The 25059-nt window shown below is 38.4% G+C and overlaps 1 protein-coding gene across 1 annotated transcript in view; it reads right to left on the reverse strand.

Annotated features, from left to right (window-relative positions):
- LOC120226054 (hedgehog interacting protein) overlaps nucleotides 1-25059 on the reverse strand; it is an 89673-nt gene that overhangs the window by 18532 nt on the left and 46082 nt on the right. Inside the window, exons 5-11 of the mRNA XM_039224248.1 lie at nucleotides 13093-13244; nucleotides 12537-12710; nucleotides 11782-11925; nucleotides 8381-8502; nucleotides 5737-5860; nucleotides 4641-4771; nucleotides 1605-1686 (exon numbers count right to left, since the gene is read on the reverse strand). Of these exons, the coding sequence (XP_039080179.1) occupies nucleotides 1605-1686; nucleotides 4641-4771; nucleotides 5737-5860; nucleotides 8381-8502; nucleotides 11782-11925; nucleotides 12537-12710; nucleotides 13093-13244 (929 nt within the window). The remainder of the gene's footprint in view (nucleotides 1-1604; nucleotides 1687-4640; nucleotides 4772-5736; nucleotides 5861-8380; nucleotides 8503-11781; nucleotides 11926-12536; nucleotides 12711-13092; nucleotides 13245-25059) is intronic.

Consider the following 25059-nt stretch of genomic DNA (forward strand, 5'->3'; position numbering starts at 1 on the left):
GTACCAAGGGCAACTTATATTTTTCTCAAGAAAGGTAGTGTTTTGAGGTATGACAAGAGGACAAAACTCTCTTATTTCGTTTTTTTGGGGGGAAAAAACATACACTGTAACTTACAGATAATATTTTTAAAGTGTAAGTTTGCTTTTAGCAAACTTTTTAGACTATTAGAATTTATTCTTCTAAAAGAGACATGAGGGGTGCCTGGATGGCTCAGTTGGTTGGGTGTCCGACTTCAGCTTAGACCATGATCTCACAGGTTGTGTGTTCGAGCCCTATGTAGGGCTCTGTGCTGACAGCTTGGAGCCTGGAGCCTGCTTTGGATTTTGTGTCTCCCTCTCTCTCTGCCCCTCCCCACTCATGTTCTGTCTCTCTCTTTCCTTTAAATATAAATAAACATTAAAAAAGACTTTTTAAAGAGACGTGAAATTTGGGAATTTAAATATGCAAATGGGCTCAGGAAGTTAAGTGAATACAGAAAGAATTTGAAATTCACAGCATGGTAGAGCTAGAGTCTGATGACAGTGCATTCAACAATAGTGGTATTAGAGGACACCTCGGTTCTGTAACAGTTATTTCTAAACTGATGACTAATATCTATTCGACAGTATATAATTTTATCAGCTTCTGATAGTTCTGTGATGGATGGGTTGAAGAGAGCAAGGGGGGAAATGTGTTCTTTAAAAGATTAAACATTCGGGGTGCCTGGATAGCTCAGCTGGTTAAGTGTATAACTCTTGATTTCAGCGCAGGTCATGACTGGTTCTTGAGATTGAGCCCCATGTCAGGCTTTGTGCTGACAGTATGGAGCCTGCTTGAGACTCTCTCTCTCCCTCTCTTTCTGTCTCTTCCTTGATCGTGCTGTCTGTCTCTCCCCCCATTAAAAGAAATAAATAAACATTAAAAAAATAAAAATTAGGGGTGCCTGGGTGGCTCAGTCAGGTAAGCATCCGACTTTGGTTCAGGTCATGATCTCACAGTTCATGAGTTTGAGTCCCGCATTGGGCTCTGTGCTGTCAGCTCAGAGCGTGGAACCTGCTCCAAATTCTGTGTCTCCCTCTCTCTCTGCCCCTCCCCTGATCAGGCTCTGTCTCTCTCTCTCAAAAATAAACATTAAAAAAGTATATAAAAGATTAAACATCAAGTCTTCCTCTTGCTGAGGTAAATGACAACATTTCTTTAGTTTCCATTTGTTTAGTCACAGAAGCCTGCATGAGAGCCGTGAGCTTCCAGATAGTTTTGAAATGAGGCTCAGATGTTGAAACTGCCAAATAGCTTATCTTGATTACCTGACAAAAAAAATCATACTGAATAGCTATAATGTCTGCCAATATGTTTCTAGTTTTCTAGAAGGAAAAGGAAGGTTTATTGCTTCCAACATGAAAGCCAAAGCCACAGCCTTTCACATCAGGGTTCACATAAGCAGGGTCAAGTCTAGTCCTCATAGACTGGATTCGAGGTTCCTCCCAGGACATTACTTAGCATATGGACAAGGCACAAGTGGTCACCTCTGTTGATTGCTAATTGCAATTCATCATCCCGAATGTGATGACACTAAAATGCTTGGACAAACTACTTGACTTGAAGGAATATAAAGAGATCTCACCTTTTGGGATCTACGATTTTGTAGAGTTTTCCATTGTGAGACTGGGTCATACTTTTACTACTTGATAGAATGTAAACTTCACCTATGAAGACAAAAATACAATAAGTTAATTTACAGTATTATAAGGCCTTCCTTTCTATTGTCTAAGCAGATATTTTATATAAATGAATGGATATTTTATTTATTTGTTTATTTAATTTTTTAAATGCTTATTTATTTTTGAGAGAGAGTGAGACAGAATGCAAGCAGGGGAGGGGCAGAGAGAGAGGGAGACACAGAATCCGAAGCAGGCTCTAGACTCTTAGCTGTCAGCACAGAGCCCAACATGGGGCTCAGATCCATGGACCATGAAATCATGACCTGAGGCGAAGTGGGAGGGTTAAGTGACTGAGCCACTCAGGTGCCCCAATAAACAGATATTTTATATTTATTTTTTATATCTATTTGAATATGTGTATACATATGTGTATACATATGTATATATGTATGTGTATGTATATGCATGTGTGTACACACACGTGTATGTCGTGTATCTGTATCCCTCTATATATTTCCTCACATCCTCAAGAAGATCACTTGCTTAAAAATGATGAGAGTCTCTGGGGTACCTGGGTGGTTCAGTCAGTTAAGCGTCTGACTTCAGCTCAAGTCATGATCTCACAGTTCATGGGTTTGAGTCCTGCATGGGGCTCTGTGCTGACAGCTCAGAGCCTGGAAGCTGCTTCGGATTCTGTGTCTCCCTCTCTCTCTTTGTTCCTCTCCCACTCACACTCTGTCTTTCTCTCTCTCTCTCTCTCAAACATAAATAAACATTAAAAAAAGTTTTTTTTTTTAAAGATTATGAGAGTCCCACAAGTCTACTTTCACAGTGCATCCAGAATTCAGTCACTTCTCTCTACGTCCTACTACTACTGCAGAACAAGCAGATACCAGTTTGTCCTGGATTAGGGCAGCAGCCTCCTAACTGATCTCCCTGTTTCCCCCTTTGTTCTTCTATGTTTAATTTCATCCACAGAAGATCTTTTAAAGCAAGTTACATCATTTAAGTTGAATCACGTTCCTTTGTTTCAGTACTTTCAATGAATGGCTTCTAATCTCTTTTAGAGAAAAATAAGTCCTGATAATGGCCTATGATGCCCCCCCCCCCCCCCCCGCCCCGTATTGCTCTGACCTTATCTGCAATGCTTTGCCCTCTTGGTCACCCCTCCCTAACCTCAATGGCCTCTTGGCTTTGTACACCTGAGGCAGCTCCTGTGCCTGGCTCCTGTTGAAGGAGGCCCCTCTGTTTCAGGCTCTTCCTGTCAGCTCCTGACTCAGTTCCTATCTCAGCTTCTGTTCCAGGCTCTACCTGTCTCAGAATCTGTCTGAAGTTGTGCCAGCCTCCTGTCCTTCACTAGACCTCCATTAGGTTGACTTTTCTTTCCCCCTTCAAGTTTGTACATAAATATCATCTTTTCTGACTATTTAAAATTGCACTTCTCCCAACGCTATCTCAATCCTTTTTCACACTGGGACTTTTCTCCAAAGCATTTATTACCAATTGACATTATATACAGATATCTATATCTATATACATATACATATGTATACAGCCAATATGGGGCTCAAACCCACGACCCCGAGATCAAAAGTTGGATGCTCTCCCAACTGAGCCAGCCAGGTGCCCGCATATGGCTCTTAAGTAAAGCCAAAGAGTATCACATTATGGCATAAGTAAGTGAAATCAAGTTTAATTTTAACTATAGAGTATACATGATGCTGTAGCTTTTGGACCGTAAGGTCTGTATATGCTTTATTTGTTACGTCTGCTCCCAACTTAGTTTTAAGTGGAGATAGATGTTTGGATATTTTAACCAATGGTGGTGACACTAACAGGATAATTGACGGTGACTCATTTGCAGTAAGGTCTGGGGAACTCAGAATGATTCAGTTACAACATCTAAATATTCATTTCTAACTGCCACAATTTAATCCTCATTTATATTTTAAAACCAGGGTTTGCTAATGAAATTTAAATTACATTACAGAGGATTTCAGTGAAAAAGAGTATCTCTTTGGTTTTCTTGAGCGGGCTAGGAGATACCAAGGGAAAATTAATTGTAAATGTTTTCAATGTTGGAACAAGAAAAGAACAGATTGGACTTCTTTTCTTTAAATCATTATATTCCTGTGGCTCTGAAATCCATGTTAAGCCCTTGTTAAACTAAGTGACTGGCATAAAACTATTTACTGATGAATCCCCAGTTTGGTGTATAAAACCAAAGCTGGACTCCTAGAGAAAATATTCGGATTCAGATGGGAAACACAACTCTTCTTACTTAACACCTAAAAGTCATTTCTGAGCCTAACGGAGCATAGAAGCTCTGGTTTGTTTGGGTGCTGATCTTTAAACAGTATCATTATGAAAGCTGTGTTTATCTCTATAATTTAAAATAAGTAGCATTTTTTTCTCTTTGATTGCATTCCAATTTCAACTTCTTTTTGCTTGCAGTTGTATACATTTTGATAATATTTTGTTCATTCAGAAGCTAACTTTTATTCTGTTGGAAAGCAGATCTACAAATTCAGCTTATCTTACACAAGTTGCATACCCCAATGGACCAAAAAAAAAAAAAAAAAAAAATCAGAAATAGAGGATAAGGTGAGACTCAAATTGCAACAATTTTTAAAATATTTGGTCCAAGAGACGTGGAAAGGCTTTCAGATAGAAAACAAATGACACAGCTTTACCTAAATTTTAATTAGATATTTAGGATTTTCTCTCATTAGGACTCAAAAATTCTCTTTTGTTCTTGCCTTCCATTTTCCTGCTTTGTTACTTTTATATTTATGGAGCAGAGATAGGATTGAAAGATGCCCAGGGAAAGATCATTGGGAGAGAACACATGCCTGGGCCATCTCTCATCTCCACAGGAGGTCATCTTTGCTGCAGGTTACCACTGCCAGCAAATGCAGGACGAGAGGGTTATTATTAAAACAGAGCCTCTTGGGCAAGGGAGTGAGAATGGAACTTAATAGAAATAGTTTGTACAGTACCTAATTCATCTTCTCCAAATCCCAAGATGTGACCTGAAAAGTAACCTCTACAGGAACCACTGTTGCCGAGACAGAGTGGTTTTTCTTGCCATTGCTTGCTCACTGGACTTTGCTGGAGGGTTAAGAAATTCCTACAACAAAAACATACCATAAAATTACAATGAAACTATGTGTTGGCTTTAAAAAAAAAAAAGCAATAAAATGCTCAGAATAAAGCTCACTAAATCATTGTTATGCCATAAACCTGGCTTCTAAAAGGAAAAGGAATATAGCCCATAATGTGTGCAAATGCTCTGAAATTCTCATGTGGGGAGAAAGTACTTAAAGATAATATTTTGTTTGGAGGGGGGCACTAAAAGTACCTGAGTATGAGAAAAGCCCTCCCCTTCATCCAGAGAATGATACTTCCTCTCCAGGACTAGACTCCATGCTGTGCTATTAATCAGAGAGAGGGACAGGGGGAAGATCATGGGGTCAGTACACTTTTCTAGTTCCTTTTAGTGACCAAGCATATCAGCTCTGCCACATGCCTGAATGCCAGTGACTTGGGAAACAAGATTCTTAATTTGGGTTTCGTCACAGAGTTCCTTCTAACTATCCACAATGTGACCTCTAAAATTCAGGCCAAAATGTAATTTTGTAGTATTCTTACCAAAAAAGACAAATTGAGTTCTACTGTAAAAAGTCCTAAAACGTCTGGCAAAAACAAAATTTCTTAGCCTTCCAGTTCCCAAATAATTTGGAAATATTTGTACAACTCAGGTATAACAATGGTTTTCAAGTTACTCACTATCATGGTAAATTTATTTTAAGGGTGAAGGGAAAAGTCTACATCATATGAAAAGTCCATCTGAAGACTTCTCTCCTCTTAAATATTATATTATGAATTTAATCAAATTTGTTGAAAAAGCATCTCTTAGGAAGTTCATTAATAAAACCACCATAGATAATGAACTAAAAGAAAATAATAATCTTCATATGTGTACCTGACCTGACCCCCAAAGGGAGACAATCATTTGAATATTTTATGGCAGTTTGCCCACTAATTAGTGGATATGGCATTTGATACATGAAATTACGGTATCAGGAAACCTACCCATTACGGTCTCCAAACACATAGCTTCCATACAGTCTTTCAGACTGGCAGCCTCGGTAAACAAATCCACCCACCAAAGGACCATTGCTGAATGGCTTGAATTCTAAAAGTGATGGCTCACTTTCTGGAAAGAAATAAACATAACATTAGATCAAATGAAACATATTTTTATGAAATAAAAGCAACATAGGCAAAGTAATATTATTATGGAAATTTATTTTCCATCTTACAAGCTGAATCCTTGTCATAGGTATTTAGTAAAAATAATTCCCATTGCTTAATAATATCAAATATAAAGAGCCTCCATGCACATCATACTGAAATGGAATGCTCTATTGAATGCTTGGTGTTATAATTGCCACACATACCAAATTTTCAATGACAATAGAATCTGGATATTTTGGAAATCATGGTTACTTACTTAAGAACCAAATACTGTTAAACAATTATAATTTTGTATTGTTTTTTTTGTAGATATGCCTCTGCATATATTTAGTAAATTAAGCCAGACTTCTATCAAGTTATATAAAATGTTTGAGATTTCATCTTTTTAATGGAGATAAAAGTATAGTGCATAAAAGGTCCTTAAAACCACATTTGTAGGGGCGCCTGAGTGGCTCAGTCAGTTAAGCATCCGATTTCGGCTCAGGTCATGATCTCACGGTTTGTGGGTTCGAGCCCCACATCAGGTTCTGTGCTGACAGCTAGCTCAGAGCCCGGAGCCTGTCTTTGGATTCTGTGTCTCCCTCTCTCTCTGACCCTCCCCTGCTCATGCTGTCTCTCTCTCTCTCTCTCTCAAATAAATAAAACATTTAAAAAAAAAACCCACATTTGTATATTTAAAAACATTGTCACTCAAGTAATATCTTCATTTAAACTATTTTAAGAGTTTTGTTTAAAGAGTTGTATGGTTAACAAAGTCTGTTGCAGCCAGTCTTTTTTAAATTACATGTGTATAGTCACATCTCAATCTTTCCATTTGTGTCATTATATAGTTGATATGTGTACGCTAATTGCAATGGAAAAGATGTAAAGCCAGTTGCAAATTAATCTGAGGATTACTTATTATGTGCTTAATGTCAAATAAGTCACTATCAACATGCAGTATTTAAGCAAAAGTTTTTGTGGAGAGACAATAATGTTAAAGTAATTGTCCCTTCCGATGTAATTAGGGTGAATATATTATCAAAAGTAGAAAAAATTAAGTTTTAACTAGTACACTGCAAGGTAGCATAACTTCAAGGTCATGAACTCTGGAGTGAGTCAGCTTGGGTTTAAACCCAGGCCCTGCCACTTTATGTTGTATGATAATTAATCTTTGTGTGCCTCAGTTTCCCCATCTGAAAAATGTGGCCAATAATAGTGTCTATCACATGGAGTTGTTCTGTGAATGAAATGAATCAAGTTTATAATGTTAGTACAGGGGCTGGCATGTAGTCAGTACTGACAGATGGTACTTTTGTTTTCATTTTTGTTTTCCACTTTACTGAAGTAAAAATAAATAAAATTCTAAAATATTCAAGGAGTACATTGTGGCAATTTGATATATGTACACTTGGGAGAGGATTCTGTGGATGTGTTTTGAAAACCTAACTATAAGGCTATCAATACTGTAGCCAGTTTCAGCTGGACCCCAATTAACGTGATAGGAGAATTTAGTTTAATCCACAAATATAGCCAAAATTCCATCAAACTAGTGACTCATGATATTTTTTTTCCAAACCACATTATTCTTTGGTTTGGCTTTTATAAGACGTGTGTGTGCGCACACACAAATACCTGAAAAAAAATAAAGTAAAATAACCGAATACCACATGAACTAACACAGCTGCTTCATTCCTGGTGCTAAATAAATATCTGTATTGAATGAGTAAATAGAAGAAGCAATCAATTTAATAATCTTAATCTACTGTGTTCCCTGACTCATAATAATTTTGATATATTGCTTCCTCCAAAAGGAGTAAATACTAAAACACTGAAAAATATTAAGTTTTTTGGACTTCGTTATTTTCTGACTTTATTTTGTATATCTAAAACACTCTAGTAATCATGTTAGTAAAAGTAATGTCTAAACATCCCATTTTCATGACTTGGGTAAATAACAAGTTTTCACGTGTCTATTGCTTTGTTTTCTCTACAATAGGTATCTTAAAGAAATTACATTACTATTTGAAACAAGTGTTTTCTAATTTTTTTTTTTCTAAAAGTTTTTCTAATTGCTGAGACTGGCATATTGGGTATTGAGGAATTTCTTACCTTTAACTCGTTTTTCTTGTGCTGTATGTTAAGATGTTAAGATAAATTCTGCCTTATATATTAAATAAATAGAAGTTACCCATCTTACTTCTCAGATGAGCAAAATATACACAGCTAATTTTTGAAGGTCCATTAAATTTTTTGGACCTACAGAGAACAGTTTAATCCATGGGAAAGGTAATTACCCAAATGGAACTCTTCGGGCTTGTAAGAGTCACTGGACCTTTAAAAATGTGTGCAATTTACTTGCTTACCACTGTTAGGTCAGTGTTTTTATGCTTTGCCAAAAGCAAATTCATTTTGTAGAAATCCTCTTCTTTTCAATTAATATGCTAAAATAAAACAAAGCCCAAACTAAAGCCAAATCAACAAATTATGCTCTACTTACCATAATCTTTCCCCTTTATTATCTGTAGAATTCTGGCTGATGATCTGTTCTTTCCATCGGAGTCTGAACAAAGTATTGTTAAATTGATGTTTATATCAGTGGGATGTCGATCCACAGCACATCTGCATAACAAAAGAGGGACATCCATGAATTCCTACCAGCGTATTTTCTAAACTGAGATTGGAGATTCCTGACATAGGAACCCCTTTGTGGGCTGGCAAGGATGCTGTGGGCTATTTCCTTGGATGCTCTGCAGAAATATCCTAATTTGTTTGATCACTCTGCTGAAGCTAAACGATCCCCAGAGAATATTGCCTAATTTCCCTTGGTATCTGTCTCTAGTACGAACATGCACATTGACTTGAAACATTTGTCGGTGTTATTATTAAGGACTATCGCATAAGTAATACACGGGGAAGGCACGCGAACCAGCAGCCGCAGCAACTCACATCTGCAACACACCAACAGCATTCGTTTTGGTAATTGTTTTGTGTTTGTATATGGAACGGCTATATTCTAAAGCTCAGGCTGCTCTAACAAAGGAAAGAGAGCACTACAATGTAGGGAATAAAATAAAACTGGTCCCCCGCAACCACTGAAGTCTCTTATTTTACGTTGACTCTATCTTCATGTCATCCCCAGTCTGGGGTTAGAATGTTTCTATGACTTAAGCCACCAACTCTCAACTCCATGAGTGCAGGGACCCCTCCAACTTCTTTATCACTGTGTTTCCGTTACCTAACTCAAACCCAGTGATATCAAAGGGGCTCAATATTTGTTGAACGTTTAACTCAATGACGGACTGGGCGTGTTGAGTTTGGGTTGCTGGAAAAATGAAGCTGTATAATACAATTATTTCTGAAGTTCTCACAAATGTGGAAAACAGTGTTGCTTTGTTTTCAGGTTTCTCAACTTTGACATTCTTGACATTTTGAGCCAAATAAATCTTTGAGTGGAAAACTGGAAGGAAGAGGTTCTGTCCTGAGCATGTAGGAAGTTTAGCAGCATGTCAGTAGCATGAACTCCTCCTCCAGAGTTGTGAAAACCAAAAATGTTTCTAGACATTGCCAAATATGCTCTGGGGGCAAAATCTTCCCATTGGGAATCACTGTTTTAGGTCAAAAAAATACATTAATGTCTTAACCAAACCAAACCTTTGGGGCTTCTAAATAAACTAGAAAACAAAACAACCTGGGAGTAGGTTCTGGGGCTTAAGACACATTAAGGGTCATATACAGCAATCATCTCAACAATAATAATAACAACAAAATAAAAACGGTTGCATCCGAATGATCCCATTCATAATAGGGAAACTCTAAGCCTGACCTGCCAAAGATGAGTTAGTTGTTCTGTGGCAGAACAGTCCCTGTATTGTCCTCTCTAATTCAATGATTCACAGAGTACAATGCCTGGCAGGGAACATGACACAGAGGCGATATGACTTAGGGTGTAACTAAATCCATGGATATGGAGAAATTTTTCCCATATTGCCTTTCTTTTAAAGATGGAGAATCTACGACAAAAGAAGGTCTGACCACTTTCTATCAAGAAAAGAGCAAATCTGGAAGAAAAGGCCAGGTCTCTCAAAGGTGGAGGTGCCGGATGCCATCCAGTCTAGTTCTGGCTGAATACTATGTCTGCTGAGAACCACTTGACCTTTCTAATCTTTAGTTTCTTATGGAAAAAAAGAGGTGGGTACATGTGGGTACTGGTCCTTATATATCTGTCCAAATCCACTGTAGGTCCACAGTGAACCCTAATGTAAACTTTGGACTTTGGGTGATAGTGATGTGTCCAAATAGGTTCTTCCATTGTAACAAATGGACTACTCTGGTGAGGGATGTGGCTAATGGGGAGGTTAGGCATGTACGGGGGCAGGGGGCATGTGGGAAATCTCTGTACCTTCTGCCCAATGTTTCTGTCTTTAAAATCGAAGTCTTTGAAAAACAAAAAAAGGAAAAAGGGTGGTACCTGATGCCAGCTACCTCAGATACTGCCTGAGTGGCATAAATGAGACAGTGTGTGCAAGCTACTGAGTTCAGCACTGTGCACCAAGGTGCTTAATACAAGTCAGCTTTACTGTTAGCCAGTAATTGTTTTACTTTCCTTTCTGCTTTATTAAATCATTCTCTGCTTGACACACTCTTGGAGGGAGGCACAGGCTCCCCGTTGCTGCCAGAGGAGGTAAGACTCCACAGCTCAGGCACCCTGCCATATGCAAGGTCTGTAAACTGCCTCATCCTGAGTTTTTGCACTGAGGGTCCGGGACCCCTGGGAAGGCTGCATGAAAGCCTCAGTGGGATTGTGGTGACTCAGGTTGCTCAACTTCAAAGTGCTGCTTTGCGGTGGTATCTGCGAGTTCTGAGCTATAGGAATGGAATGTGACAGTTTCCTCCACATCCTGAACCCACCGTAAGTACTCCCTGTCGCACAGATTTTAAGATCTGCTGAGATGCCAAAAAGGAAATGAACTGTAGGCTTGGACTTTGATGGAAGGGAGATGAAGGGCATGAGGGATTATAAAAATAAAAAGTTCGAGAAATACTCACCTTGCACATAGTGAACACTCAATAAACATTAAATGGCAATAATAACTTAGCTAGTAAATGAATGAATGTGGCCAAATATCCCATAGTATGAATAAGAGACCACAGATGGGATGAAGCTTTCATCACAGAATTGCTATATTATACTTTAGAGCATTTTTTAAGTGTACCCCAAATTTCTCACTCTACATACATCTCAGTGTTCCTTTCTGTATAGTTCACTGTAGTAAACAGTCCGTATGAATTCCTTTAGCATTTATCATTTTCTTTTCAGGTGAAAAAAATGTCCACATTGAGCTCAACTCCTTACAAACTGATACTGCATCATCATATTTAAGTGAAGCTGTGATAAGAAGCACAATTTATTTAAAACCTATCAGGTGTGTCAGGCACTCTACGTTGTGCTTTTTTTCTAGATTTGCTTTTAATCGTGACAGCACTTTCCAAAGCTATTACCACCCCCATTGGATGCATACAGAAATTTTCATTTAGAGAAGTTTAAGGAGAAAAATAAAAACATTTATTATCTAAATCTGAAAAACTGAAGTCTTAATCATTACACTAGTCCAACAGTGTTTAATAATAACACTCTAGAACTTTCAGGCACTTTTTCTCCATAAATTTGTTCTCTTCCATATGTCTAATCTGCTGTCTCAATCTGGTTCACACAGTAATAGAAGAGTGCTGAGATGATGAGCTGGTGTGATTTTACAAGCGGAACCTTGGACACCACCTGTGGCTGCTCTGTGCCTGGAACCCCTCATTCTCTTTACTGTTTCTGAATCCTGGCTGGGCTGGGCTCTATAGCAGGCAGGGACCGGGTGGGGGGCGGGGGAGGGCAGGATGTGCTCTCACCTTCCTGGATCGTGCAGGCCGTGCGCAAACACTTCTGGGGGCTGGTTGGTGCTGTTGAAGTGCGGGTTACTCCTGGGTATGGAATAAGGCACGTTGCACATATCTGTGTCCACGTCCAGCCGGAGCACCGACCCTGTGAAATCACTGAGAAATTGGATGACGAGGGTCAGTATTTTCTGCTTTTGTTACGTATTTCACCTAAACTAAATGTGGGAAGGTCGCTGGACAGTCAAAAAAAATCATTCCCCCATTTGAGACAAAATTATTAAAGTTACAAATCCATGTCGTGGGAAATGACACCGGGGATAGTTTGGTTTCGCACAAGCGGCAGCACGGCGACATAGCTCAGTAGTGGTCAAGGATTGCTGCATCACTAGCGCGCTGCATTTTACAGCTGGTCCTTATCTTTTGCCAATCCCTGGGTTTTCTGTGCCCCTGAAAGCACCACTGGACTTTGTGCGTCCCTCGTGCAAACCACGCAGCACTGACTCATTCTAGCACATCTGGGTATAGCGACTTCCAAAAATATCATCAGCGTATTACTGAATTTTTCTTCATTTTATAAATGCAGACACCCATAATAAAACTTAAATGTTTAACCAAGGCGACATAATTCTAAGACTGCCATCCCCACCCCCACCACCCCCACCCCCAAAGACAGCTCTTAACTCACTGTTTTGACCCATTTTCCCCTGGCTGGCAATTAAGACATTTGAACATCAAGGGGAAGTTTTTTGATTTTTTTTCTTTTTTACCTTAACCCATCCATTTCTTCCATATCATCCAGTGTGATCATCCCGTCACCAAGAATGATGTACAAAAAGCCCTCAGGGCCAAAGAGCAGTTGCCCGCCTAGATGCTTTCTGTGGAGTTCGGCAACTTCAAGAAATACTCTGGCTGTTCTCAAATCAACTTGATGAGGATTTTTTCTACATGGAGGGGAGGAAACAATACCATGATTGTTAAAGGTGTGAGGTGAATCCACTAAAAGTAAATGGTACACAGACAGGGAAGCAAACATTTGGTGTGTAAATAAGGAAACATGCTTGAAATGGAACTAATAAACGTGACTGAAAAATTATGTTATTTTCTAAGTTTCAGAAGTAACATTTAAGCTGAAAGATAATTGTGGAAAAATGCCAAAGCTATCATTTTTCTCAATTCTCTTTAAGGACATATAGGGGGTTTTCAGCAAGGTGGAGACTGTGGTTTAATTACGGTCACCGTAGCTTCTGAAATAATAGAAGAAGAGATAATGAGAAGATGAGATTGAAAAATATTTACGTTGCCGTGCATTTTAGTGAGTGATACCTGGATACTGTGTATTCCACAACTAGAAGAATGTGGTCATGAGGCCCGATAGCCCATCGTTCTTGGTTGGTGGTATAAGACACATACAGCTTTCCATTTTTCTTGTAATTGGGATGGAATGCAAGGCTTAGCAGACCTCTTTCATCTCCTCCCTGCAGTCAAATGAAAAACACAAAGAATTGTGAAGTTAATTATGTTCTTTATTGTGTTTCAACTGGAACCCCAAAAGAGTCTCTTTCTTTTCTTCTGGATAATCTTTGCCCAAACTCTTTTCTTTCCTTCCTTGCCCATTGCACCAAAAGGGATTATAAAACATTTCACTCTGCGGAACTCTTTAAGGGTTAGAACAAGACAGTTGTCTTGTGTGGTTATCTATGCGCAAGACTCTTACACCACTTTTGTCCAGTGATTTGTGTATGCAATCTTGGGAAGCTAGGAGGACAAGTTTAAGTGCTGTGAAGAATTCTTTGCTGGGTTACTAGGTTGCTTGTAGCTCATAGAAGACAAATAAAAAGGTTCATAATCAGCAGTCACTTCTAATCCAAGTCTCCCAAACCTAAAACACAGTGTGGGCTGCCAACTCCCACTGTCTTGGCAATATGTTTAGAAAACAGTGAAATTGCTTGTGTAATATGTAAACCTTTGTTTTACCCTGGAGGCATCTACATCACTTGTCACAACGATGGTGGTCTGTTCATCATAAGTAGGTAATAAGCAGCCTTGGCCTATCTACATAGGAATGAGGTATTTTTACACGTACCCTTTCACAGCATCGAGTTTTTCTTTAGAGAAGGAACGTAGAAACAGGAGGAGAGCTATACACCAGGACTGGGGCGGGACTGGGAGAGATGCTAGAGAGTAAAGCGAACACTAGGAAATAAAAGAAAGATCCCAAACAACTTTCTTTGTTATTACATGAATGTCAAGGATTGTATACATTAGGCATGCCAAATGCTGTAACAATTAAAACATCATCATGTTCTTAAATAGAAAGGCATTTTATCCTTATTTTCTGCTAATTCAGCTTGATGAAACTCAATACGGTCTTAGCATTTGCTTTATCCCACAAGTAGTCCAGGGATTTCCATAATGAAATTATAGTATCTGAAATTATCTAGATCAGAGACTTAAAAGTTCAAATTCTAATAAGCCAGCGAGTGCTTTCTCTGTAGTCTGAGGCATTATCTAAACTGGTGAAAAACATGACAAAGAAACTGAATGAAGCAACTGCTAGGACATCACCTTGCCCACGCTACTTCATTACCCATCACATCTCCTGAGGCAAACAGCTAGAAGTCACCCCTTGAAAGTCTTACAGGAGGGAAGCAGTCTCAAACACTACGACTTCTTCACAAGGTTGTGCTTGGTAACGGAAGCACTCTTTTGCTCTTCTTCCCCAGAAGAGCATGTGTTACTACCAAAGCACGGAGCTGTGTATGGTTGGGATTATACATCTACTGAAGAATTTAAAGTTGTAGGCATAGGGGCGCCTGGGTGGTTGAGCTTCTGACTTCGGTTCAAGTCATGATCTTGTGGCTTGTGAGTCAGAGCCCGGCATTGGGCTCTGTGCTGATAGATAACTTAGAGCCTGGAGCCTGCTTTGAATTCTGTGTCTCCCTCTCTCTCTCTACCCCTCCCCCCTTCATTCTCTCTCTCTCTCTCTGTCTCAAAAATAAATAAACATTACAAATGTTTTAAGTTGTAGGTATACAAGTTCACTTTTAATAAACACTGTTTGATTTATCTCTTGGATTAGAGAAAAACTGCTTTCAGAGAGACGCCATCCAAAGTAGAAACATCCAAACTTTTAAATAATAAAGTGGATGCAAATATTCCAGAACTACCTAAGTATAACTGGAGTGTTGAAAAAGCCAACCTCTTCATTTGTATGTCACAATATGCTTAATATTAATTTTAATCAAAACAATCTCATTGAAGGGGGTGGATCTAATGACTATGATTAAGGAAAATGGACCTCTATTTTTCAGATGATCTAATGGTGATTTTTTTTCTGATAGTGATTTTAGTATTGATTTGATGTTGCTTTTTTAAATAACTTCATTAAAAAGTTATCTCTTCTCATGAGATGTTGAAAGCTGGGATGCATGCCTAAGGATTGATTGTAGAAAAACATATTTAAACCTCTTTGGCGGATGTATAAGAAAGCTGAGGGGTGGGATTTAGTTTGTGATTAATTCCTCTTCCAAATGTATTTCACTTTAAAGCTGCAGTGCAGGGTAAGTACTTTATGCCCACTTCACAAATATTTGTGTCCCACAGTAAGGAGCTTTTGCTGAAAGCAGTTCTTTTGTAGTTTTTAATCAAATCATCTGGGATACAATTTGAGTTGGATAGCAGCATGGCTTAAAACTGTACGAACTGCTTTTCAGGAATTAAGAATGTAGAATTCATGCACTATAGAGAGACAAGGAAAGAGATTTAAACAAATCCACAAGTGACAGGAGATAATTGTTCACTTTAGAGATTCACCTGTCACATAAATGAATTTTATCATATCATATAAATGAAATCATTGGCATTTATTAAGGTGCCAAATATGGAAATGGAATGAAACATTTGAATTACAAGAAAATCAATTTAAAAATTAATTTTAAAAAGTCAGTAATTCTGAATTTTTTAGGATATAGGATTTACATTTGTTTAATTATTATATTACATATGATTTCATATTTTTTATTTTTTAAATGTTTATTTTTGAGAGAGAGAGAGAGAGCACTAGTGGGGGAGTGGGGGAGGGGTAGAGAGAGAGGGAGACACAGAATCTGAAGCAGGCACCAGGCTCTGAGCTGTCAGCACAGAGCCTGATACGGGGCTCCAACTCACAGACTGTGAGATCATGACCTGACCTGAAGTCTGACACCTAACTGACTGAGCCACCCAGGAGCACCTGATTTCATATCTTTAAAGTCAGCTTCCAGGTAGTGATCTGGTTGGCTCTTAGAAACACGGCTAATTATTCTTAAGTTATTTCAGAGAAATACTCACTTTCCTAACTATACCGCTAAAAAAGTTAATGTATTATGTGAGTATGCTAGAGTTTCTCTCAAAATTAGCTTTGTAAGCTCTGTAGTATAATGTGAGTCCTAAATGTTTAGAGATTGGGAAGGGGGATATATCACCACTGTCAGGAGATTAAAGTATCAATAGGCCAACATTCAGCTTGAATTGGCCTTCAGAGTTATGTTGTTGGTCTAAAGTATGTTACTGACAAATCATGATTTATGTCACAAGTACAAACCTATCTTTGAGGTCTGGATCATTTTTCAAGATCTGTATGAAGAAATATGTTGATTGGGCATGAAAGGTTTAATTCTGAAGCAGGATCTATTAGAGGCCACAATGCCAGAAACACCACTGGACATGGGAGGCTTCAGCAACATTCTTTCACCAGGAGACTGCCCAGCCTGATATCCTGAGCTCTGGTGCCTGGAGGTAGGGTAGGCCAACAGACCAGCTCTCCGGGCTCAGGGGAAAGCCCTGTGCTCACGTTACTGACTCTCTTCCTACTCCTCCCCGTCTTCTCTTCTCAATTATGTGTCACTTCATGGAATTAAGGATCATGCACTCCTTCCAGAAATGTCAAATTATCAAATTGTTTCTAGTGAGCATCTGGGGAGAATGAACCCCTAGTGATTAGTTCAGCCAAGCTGGCTAAAGAGGGAGAAAAACCATTAACAGAAAGGCAAATGGACGAATCATGGTCCAGGGAGCCATTCCTTTCAAAACCACAATGACTTCTAACCTTATACTTTTGAAAACATTAGCCAAGGTCCAAAATACTTATCTTGACTCATGTGAAAAGCAGTGATTTATCAAAACATTCACATCATACTTTGTACTTCATTATTAATACTGAATGCTTTATGTGTGCATTGCGCTTCCAGGAATGTACATCACTGCTAGAAATGGGCAACAAGTAATTCACAAAAAACACTTTAGTATTCCCTATTTGTGTAATGCTTTTTCTGTTTTGTTTTGTTAAAGTTAACTGTCTGAAACTTTTCATCCAAGCATCATAGGCTACCATGGGAACTTCCTTCCCCTTTATTCAACCTGCATCAACCCTGGGGGCAACCCCACAACCAAGCACAGGTAGTTGAATGATTTGAAATCATGTCCCTGTATACTTTAAAATCTTGAGCTTGACCCATGTTTCAGAGTAAATCATAAAACCCTCCTAGAGACGTTAAATAGGTAGTTAACTGCCTTTCTAGTTATCATTCAGCTTTCAGGAGCAATTTCACAGGGTCAACAGCAAAGAGACAGAAACTCCAGAGAGTATTGACGACGCTAATGTAAGTACAAGATCAGCTCTAGTCCTATAGTTTTGGAACACTCTTCCCTGATGAACACATCAAAATTCTAACCAATTGACTAAGAATATTCCTTTTCTTTGAAGAAAAGGGAAGCATCTATTAGAAAAAGAGAGGTAACGAGAAAATGATTAGAATAAAAAGGATTTTTTCTTTTTAAAATTTTTTTTAAAAAATTATTTTGAGAGAGAGAGGGACTCAGAATCCTAAGCACGGTCAGTGTGGAGCCCAATGTGGAGCTCACAAACCACAAGATCATGACCTGAGTCAAAGTCAGAAGCTTAACCTACAAAGCCACTCAGACGCCCCTTTCTTTTTCTTTTTTAAAAGAAATTGTGGGAATGGTCTCTCATTGATTTTTCAGAAAAACATTCCCTTCCTACTTTCAATGTGGTTAAAGTTAATTTTTTTCTGATTACTATCTTTAAAGTTTGTCTTAACCTTTTTCAGGGTTATATATTTTAAGACACAAGACTGGGCAGCACTGAACTAGAAGCACCATTTCTCATTTCTGCATAGTTTTTCTTAGTGACCCTGTAGCAAATAACTAGCTTCAAGTTAGGTGGTCTACAGAATGGCCTTATGGTATTGTGAAAGCAATGAAGTGTAAATTGAACTAAATAATGCAGTGCTAAGTTCAAGATGTGCCTTGTCATAAATAGTCTTTGTAAGAAGATATTTGTATTTAACATTCATTCAACAAATATTTATCAAATACCTACTATGTGTTAGGCATTGTACTTGGCACTAGGGATAAGATGAGACAATAAGAACAAATCTCTGTCCTTTAGAAGCTTACGGTATGCATGAAAGCAGATAACGAGGTCAGATAACAAAGTAAGTTTTTAGCTGTTTCATTCCCACCACACTTCTTTGTGATGCTGATATTTGGGTGCAGAGGAGAGAGTTAAGCACTGCTACACTATTAGAAATGTGCATGGCCGCAAAAATAAGTATTAAAGGGAATAAATACATATTCTGGGTAACTTTGGACACACAGGCTAGTTAGTATATTAGCACCTGAGGTTTCTCCACTCTAAAACTTGGAAAGGAAAAGAAAAAAGCTTGGTTTTATGAAATCTAAATTACCTGAAGAATATTAGGCAGAGTGTCTGCAAACAGTAAGACCATCTTCCAATTTACTTAACGCACATGACACAGGTATGAATGAAGACCTCTGATAGAATTGGCATTTTCTTAATAATGAAGGAGTTTCTGAGAATCAACATAAGGATAGATGGATGGTATTTTTAATTCTCTATAAAATATATACTTTTATCATAAGGCTGGTGATCCCATCTCCCTTTTTAAAAAAAATTTTTTTAATGCTTTTGATTTATTTCGAGAGAGAGAGAGAGAGAGAGAGAGAGATGGCATGAGCAGGGGAGGGTCAGAGAGAGGGAGACACAGAATCTGAAACAGGCTACAGGGTCTGAGCTAGCTGTCAGCACAGAGCCTGACCCAGGGCTCGAACCCACAAACCGTGAGATCATGACCTGAGCTGAAGTTGGACGCTGAACCAACAGGCGCTCCCCCCCCATCTCCCTTTTTAATTGTTATTCATATGTCCACATTTTGTTGGCACACACCAGGAAAGGAACAAGAGAACTTGGGAACTAACATGGGCCCCTCCTCGGGCAAACCTTTGCTTCTCTTAGACTACAACCTTTTGCAGTTCAGAAATGAGACATAGGTTTCCTTGAGAATTGTTCATTCAAAGATAATACTTTTGGTATTTGAATTCATGTTTTATTGCTGCTGTAAAAAAAATTACCACTAACTTAGTGGCTTGAAACAATACAAATCTATGATCTTAAAATCTATACTTTAGAATCCAACACGGGTCTCACTAGGTTAAAATAAATGTGTTTGTAGGCCTGTGTTTCTTTCTGGAGCCTCTAGGGGATTCTCCATTTCCTTTTCCTTTCCAGCTTCTAGAAATCATCTGGCATTCCTTGTTTTGAGTCCTTCTTCCATCTTCAAAATCAGTAACAGGGATGTATCTTTCTCCTGTGGCACCACTCAGACATCCTCTATTCCCTCTTAGACTTTTAAGAATTTGTGATGACATTGAGCCCATCCAGATAATCCAGGATAATCTCGCTATGTGCCGTTTAGCGATTCAATTCCATTGCAACCTTAATTCCCCTTTGCCATGTAAAGTAACATATTCTAGGGATTAGAATGAGGACATCTTTTGGGGAGGGGCATTATTCTACCTACTACATGGATGTTTTAATCTGTTTCTAAAAAAGGGTCCAAAGTACTTATGACCTGAGCCATCTTGGCCATGCCCTACTAGGAGCATCCTGAATGAGAAGACAAGTGAAGTACATCTACAATTTCACAGAGAGAAACTAAAGGAAAGCTTTGTCACAGCAAACACTCTCTCTTAGCTGTTAGTAATGAAAGAACAACCGACACCCTTCAAAATTAAGTGAGAATACCTTTCAGAGCTGAGGAGGAGGAGGAGAAGGGGAAGACCATCTGGTAACAAGTGGGCATATATGAACTCAGCCAGGAGCAAAACTGTTGTGTTAATCACAGTTAATCACAGAATGCAAAGAAGGTAAAACTTAAATGTAGACAAACTATTTCTACTAACTAGAGGATTTTAAGCTCACTAAAACTATTATTTTGCTTTATTCATAAGTTTTGAAAAATACTGTAAAGTGTTAATTTCTTCACAACTCCTGGAAAAGATGAGAAACTTTTCAGTAGTTCCAAGAGTCTAACTTGGTCTTAGAAGAGGAATCAATTCCCTGAGGATCCTGAGTTAGCTTATGGGTAGGGTAGGCACGGGGTGTCTTTTGTTATTCACAATAAACCCTGTCAGCATTACCTGAGTCTATGCTAATGAAGGGGCTCTGGGTGGGCTCTTAGATAGCTTCAGGATAAGGACAGGTAGCCAGAGGAACCAAAAACATGGAACCTTCAGCAGATTGGAACCTTCAGCCTGACCCCACCAACACCCCCTCTACCCCGCCCCCAACCTCCAGCCTCCAGGGAAGGAAGAGAGATGAAGTTGAGTTCAATCACCAGCACACATGATCTAATCAACCACACCTAATGATTTGATCAATCATCTATAAATTCTCCATAAAACCCCTAAACAACAGGGTTTAGATAACCTCTGGGTTGGTTAGTGTACTGAGGTGCTGGGAGGGTAGTATGAAGCTCCACATCTCTCTCCTCCATACATTGTCCTGTGAAACTCTTCCATCTGGCTGCTCCTGAGTTGTAGGCTTTATAACAAACCAGCAATAGTAAGGAAAGCAATTTCTTTAGGTCTGTGAGTTCTTAAGCCTGAGGAGAGGCTTATGGGAACCTCTGAATTTGTAGTCAGCTGGGCAGAAATGTGGGCAGCCTAGGCACCGTTTGCAGCTAGTACCTGAAGTGGAGGCAGTCTTGTGGGACGAAGCCCTTAATCAGTAGTGTCTGGGCTAATTCCAGATAGTTAGCATCAGAATTGAAGTGAGTGGTTGGACACCCAGCTGGTGTTGGATAACCGGTTGGTATAAGGAAAAAAACTCTCTCATTCGGTGTCAGAAAACACTCCAGAAAAAAGTCTAGTTCTTTAGCCCATCCTCCTTGCTGGGAAGGAGATCATGATCAACCCTATCGAAGAATTTGAAGCTAAAGAGTACTCAGGAAAAATTTGGTAGTCTTCCAGTCATGCAAATCTTTCTTGGCAATTAAGATTTTTATAATATATCTTGTGTCATTTTGTTATTCACTCTTTTGGCTTTCCTCACTTTCATTATCCTCTGGGGATGAAACTGCAAAGAACACACGGAGGACCTATCATTTATAGTACTAGTTTTCTCCTTTTCTTTAAATTTTCCTCTATTTTTTTTTTCAGATTTGGCTTATCTTTTAAGTATGTCTTTAACTTATTCCAATTATCCTCTTAGTTTTCTGATAACTGGATGTTCTTTAAGGCACTGTCTTGTCTCTTCAAGACCTCATTTCTGCTTAATTGTATTTACTCACTGTTCTGGTTCTCCAAGAAATTATATACAATTTTTTAATGCTTGTAGGACCCAAGCTCATCTCCGCCACACTCCCTTGACAAAGAAATATGTCGGTCCTGTTTCAAGCGAAGTTGGAGAGCTGCTGGAGATTTTAGAAAGTGTCTCATGAGGTATATGATTTCTGTTATGCATGTAGCAATTGGTGCATGTTAAATCTATGTTTAAGATCGTACATTTTGTCTTTTGAAGTAAATGCAAAAACAGGCTAAAAAGTACAAATGAGAGCTATTCTGGATGAAAACCACTAGACCACTAGCTTTCCTCAACAATTCACTTCCCCACTCTTTTTAAACATAAACAAAATAAATCAGTCACGCTGGGTTTAAGTTATGACCTACACAGAGGAAAGATACTAGAAATGGTACTTTTCTAGAAATCCAGCCTCCCAGTTGCTTCTTAGTCCGAATACTAATATTCTTTTGATATCTCACACCTATGGGGGAAAAACGTATAAACACACTCAAATGTACACTTAAAAACTATTATGGTCAGGGGCGCCTGGGTGGCTCAGTCGGTTGAGTGTTCAACTTTGGCTCAGGTCGTGATCTCACAGTTGTGAGTTCGAGCCCCACATCGGGCTCTGTGCTGACAGCTCAGAGCCTGGAGCCTGCTTCGGATTTTGTGTCTCCCTCTCTCTCTGCCCCTTCCCCCACTCTCACTCTTTCTCTGTCTTTCTCTCTCTCAAAAATAAATAAACATTATAAAAACTATTATGGCCATACTATTTTATTATGGATGTACATGATTTATATAAACTTCATATTTGTGAAATGGAATGGTGTTTCATATTTCTATTTTCCCCTAAGCTTCTTACCTATTTGAACTGTGATATTTGATACAGTATGGCACGTTAGATAGTGGATTGACCTGGACCTTTTACTTTGTCTTGGCAGTAGTCAACTGCCATTGAACTGGTCATATATGCTTCCTAAGGAATCCAATATGATGCTAGGAAATGGCTTGAACACTAGGGACCATTTGTCTTAATATGTGTCAAAGGATAATAATATCTGTGGTATTCCTAAGTTCAGTTTTCCAAAACATTGTCTCTAAAAGAAAAAGAAGTGTTTCAATAAAATTAAACTGTGTGAAACATCTATTTGAAATAATAGCCAAATAATAAAACTACAAAAAGTATAAATTCTCAAAAATGAAATCCTAGCCCTAAATGCTTTTTTGAAGAAGGAAAATTTATAGAGATGTTGTAAATATTTAGAGAAAGCACAACTCTTATGCTGTGTGTGTAGGCTGCATGAAAATAAATTAACAAGAGTCTGGCAAAAACTGTAATATTCATGGGAATTAAAAATGAATACAAATGATAATTCAAAAAATTTTTGTAGCTATACTAAACTTTGCTATTACAGCTTAGAGGTTTAATACTTGTTAGATCTTAGATTTGAAAATGTACACATTTCTAGACAGAACTGTAAACAGATAAAATATTGGGTAGCTGCCTTGTTGGGCACAGCAAAATGTCAGATATGTAAATTAGGAACTAGAACAATTCTCCACTAGGCTGCAAGCTTCTTGAAGACAGGGATCTCATCTTGGTATTTCCAGTGTCTTACAAAGGAGCTCCTTGACAGTGGAAGCCTTGTTATAGAAGGTAACACGTATTGAATTTTTATTATATGCCAGAGACCATGCTAAGCAATTTTCAAGCATTATCTTGTTGAAACTTTATAATAACTCTAGAGTTTAATACTATTTTATCATTGTCTTTATTTTCTGGAGAAGGACACAGAGACCTAGAGGATTTGAGTAACTTGCCCAAAATGCACAACGAGAAGTGGGCAAAGCAGAGATTGTCTGTGATTGAAGGATAAATAATGTAAACTATTAGTTTACATCGCCTCATCAACTATTTCCTAAATGAAGAAATGAACAAACAATGGATAGGCTGTAGTTCCTGTTCAAGGCTTGGGACATTTTTGAAATAGCCTTATTTAAATTTCCAAAGCTTTAGGGGCGCCTGGGTGGCTTACTCGGTTGAGGGTCCGACTTTCGCTTAGGTCATGATCTCGCAGTTCGTGGGTTTGAGCCCCGCGTCGGGCTCTGTGCTGACTGCCAGCTCAGAGCCTGGAGCCTGTTTCAGAGTCTGTATCTCCCTCTCTCTCTGACCCTCCCCTGCTCACGCTGTCTATCTCTCTCTCTCTCCTAGAAATAAATAAAACATTAAAAAAATAAATAAATAAATAATTTCCAAAGCTTTATGAGGGAATAAAATGAAGGTTACACCTCAGTTATTTTAACACAAAAGTAAATTTAGGTTTTAGGACAATGGGGAGATAAACTGACTATCTGTGAAATATGCGTATGTTTCTGTGAAACATATGTCCTATGTTTCTGTGAAACATATCTGTGAAATATATGTCCTGATTTGTGTATATGTCCATGGTATAAGTACTTTTACCATGGCCAATTTCAAACTGGCAACATGATGTCACTGATGGGTATGTGACAAGATCAACACAATTAGCTCTTGTAAGCCCATCACTGCCATTGTAGAATATTTCTATTCTCCTTCAAACCTCTTTTATTCTTTCTCTCCATTACTATTGTGCTCCTTTCTTTTATTCTCTTGCTTTAAAATTTTAATATACCTTTCCCTTTCAATGTGAAGCACCCAAATATTTTTGTGAGTTAAATGGGGGGTTAAAATAACTAAATAAATCATTATTTAAACATGAGGGAAGAGGTATTTCTTACTGGTTTTTGAATGAAACATACATAAAAGCTAACATACCACCAAGAATCCTTTCAAGGGGGTGCTTGGTTATTTAATGTAGCAAGTGAAAACTTAGTAAACTATCTTTCTGCCCTCTCATAAAGTTGCTCAGATAATTAAAGAATGTGAAATCACTTTGTAAATTCCAACATACTTGTTGAATAAAAGATAGTGATTATAGTGAATAGAGAGGTCAGAGCCATCCTCAAAGTCAACTGACCTGTAAAATAGCAAGATTTTAAAAAGGAATGTAATTTTGAAATACAGCATGCATAGTCTTACATTTTCACCAGGTAAGGAGTACGTTTAACTTATGTACAGGAAGTATTGTCTTGCTGTGTATCATTCAGAGAGCTTTCAGACTTTGGAAAATCCCAGGCACGGAAAGGAACATTTATACTTCTATTTAACACCAGGCTCACCACATAGTTTTGATAAAGATCATCCCACATCTCTTCAGAAGATTTAGATGGTATCTGTTACCAATGGCTTATTTATAAGTGATTTGCAAGACTGGAGGTAATATGAATTTATCTTAGAGTTGGAATATACATACTTGGCCACCACAGGAATATTATTTTTTTCTTAACTAAAAAAATATATATAGTGTTCAGATACTCTAAAGTTAAACATAATTTCTTTTTTTATTTTTCCTTAATTGAGAGAGAGAGAATGCATGCCTGCGCATCGGGAGGGGCAGAGCGAGAGGGAGAGAGAATCTCATGCAGGCTCTGCGTGGAGCTCAGGACCCCGAAGTGGGACTTGATCTCACGACCCTGAGATCATGACCTGAGCCAAATTCAAGAGTCAGACACTCAACTGACTGAGCCACCCAGGTGCCCCATAAGTATTTCTTTAGTGAACAAAT

The sequence above is a fragment of the Hyaena hyaena genome, unplaced genomic scaffold (assembly GCF_003009895.1).
Source record: "Hyaena hyaena isolate Hyena2069 unplaced genomic scaffold, ASM300989v1 scaffold_1573, whole genome shotgun sequence".
NCBI lineage: Eukaryota > Metazoa > Chordata > Mammalia > Carnivora > Hyaenidae > Hyaena > Hyaena hyaena.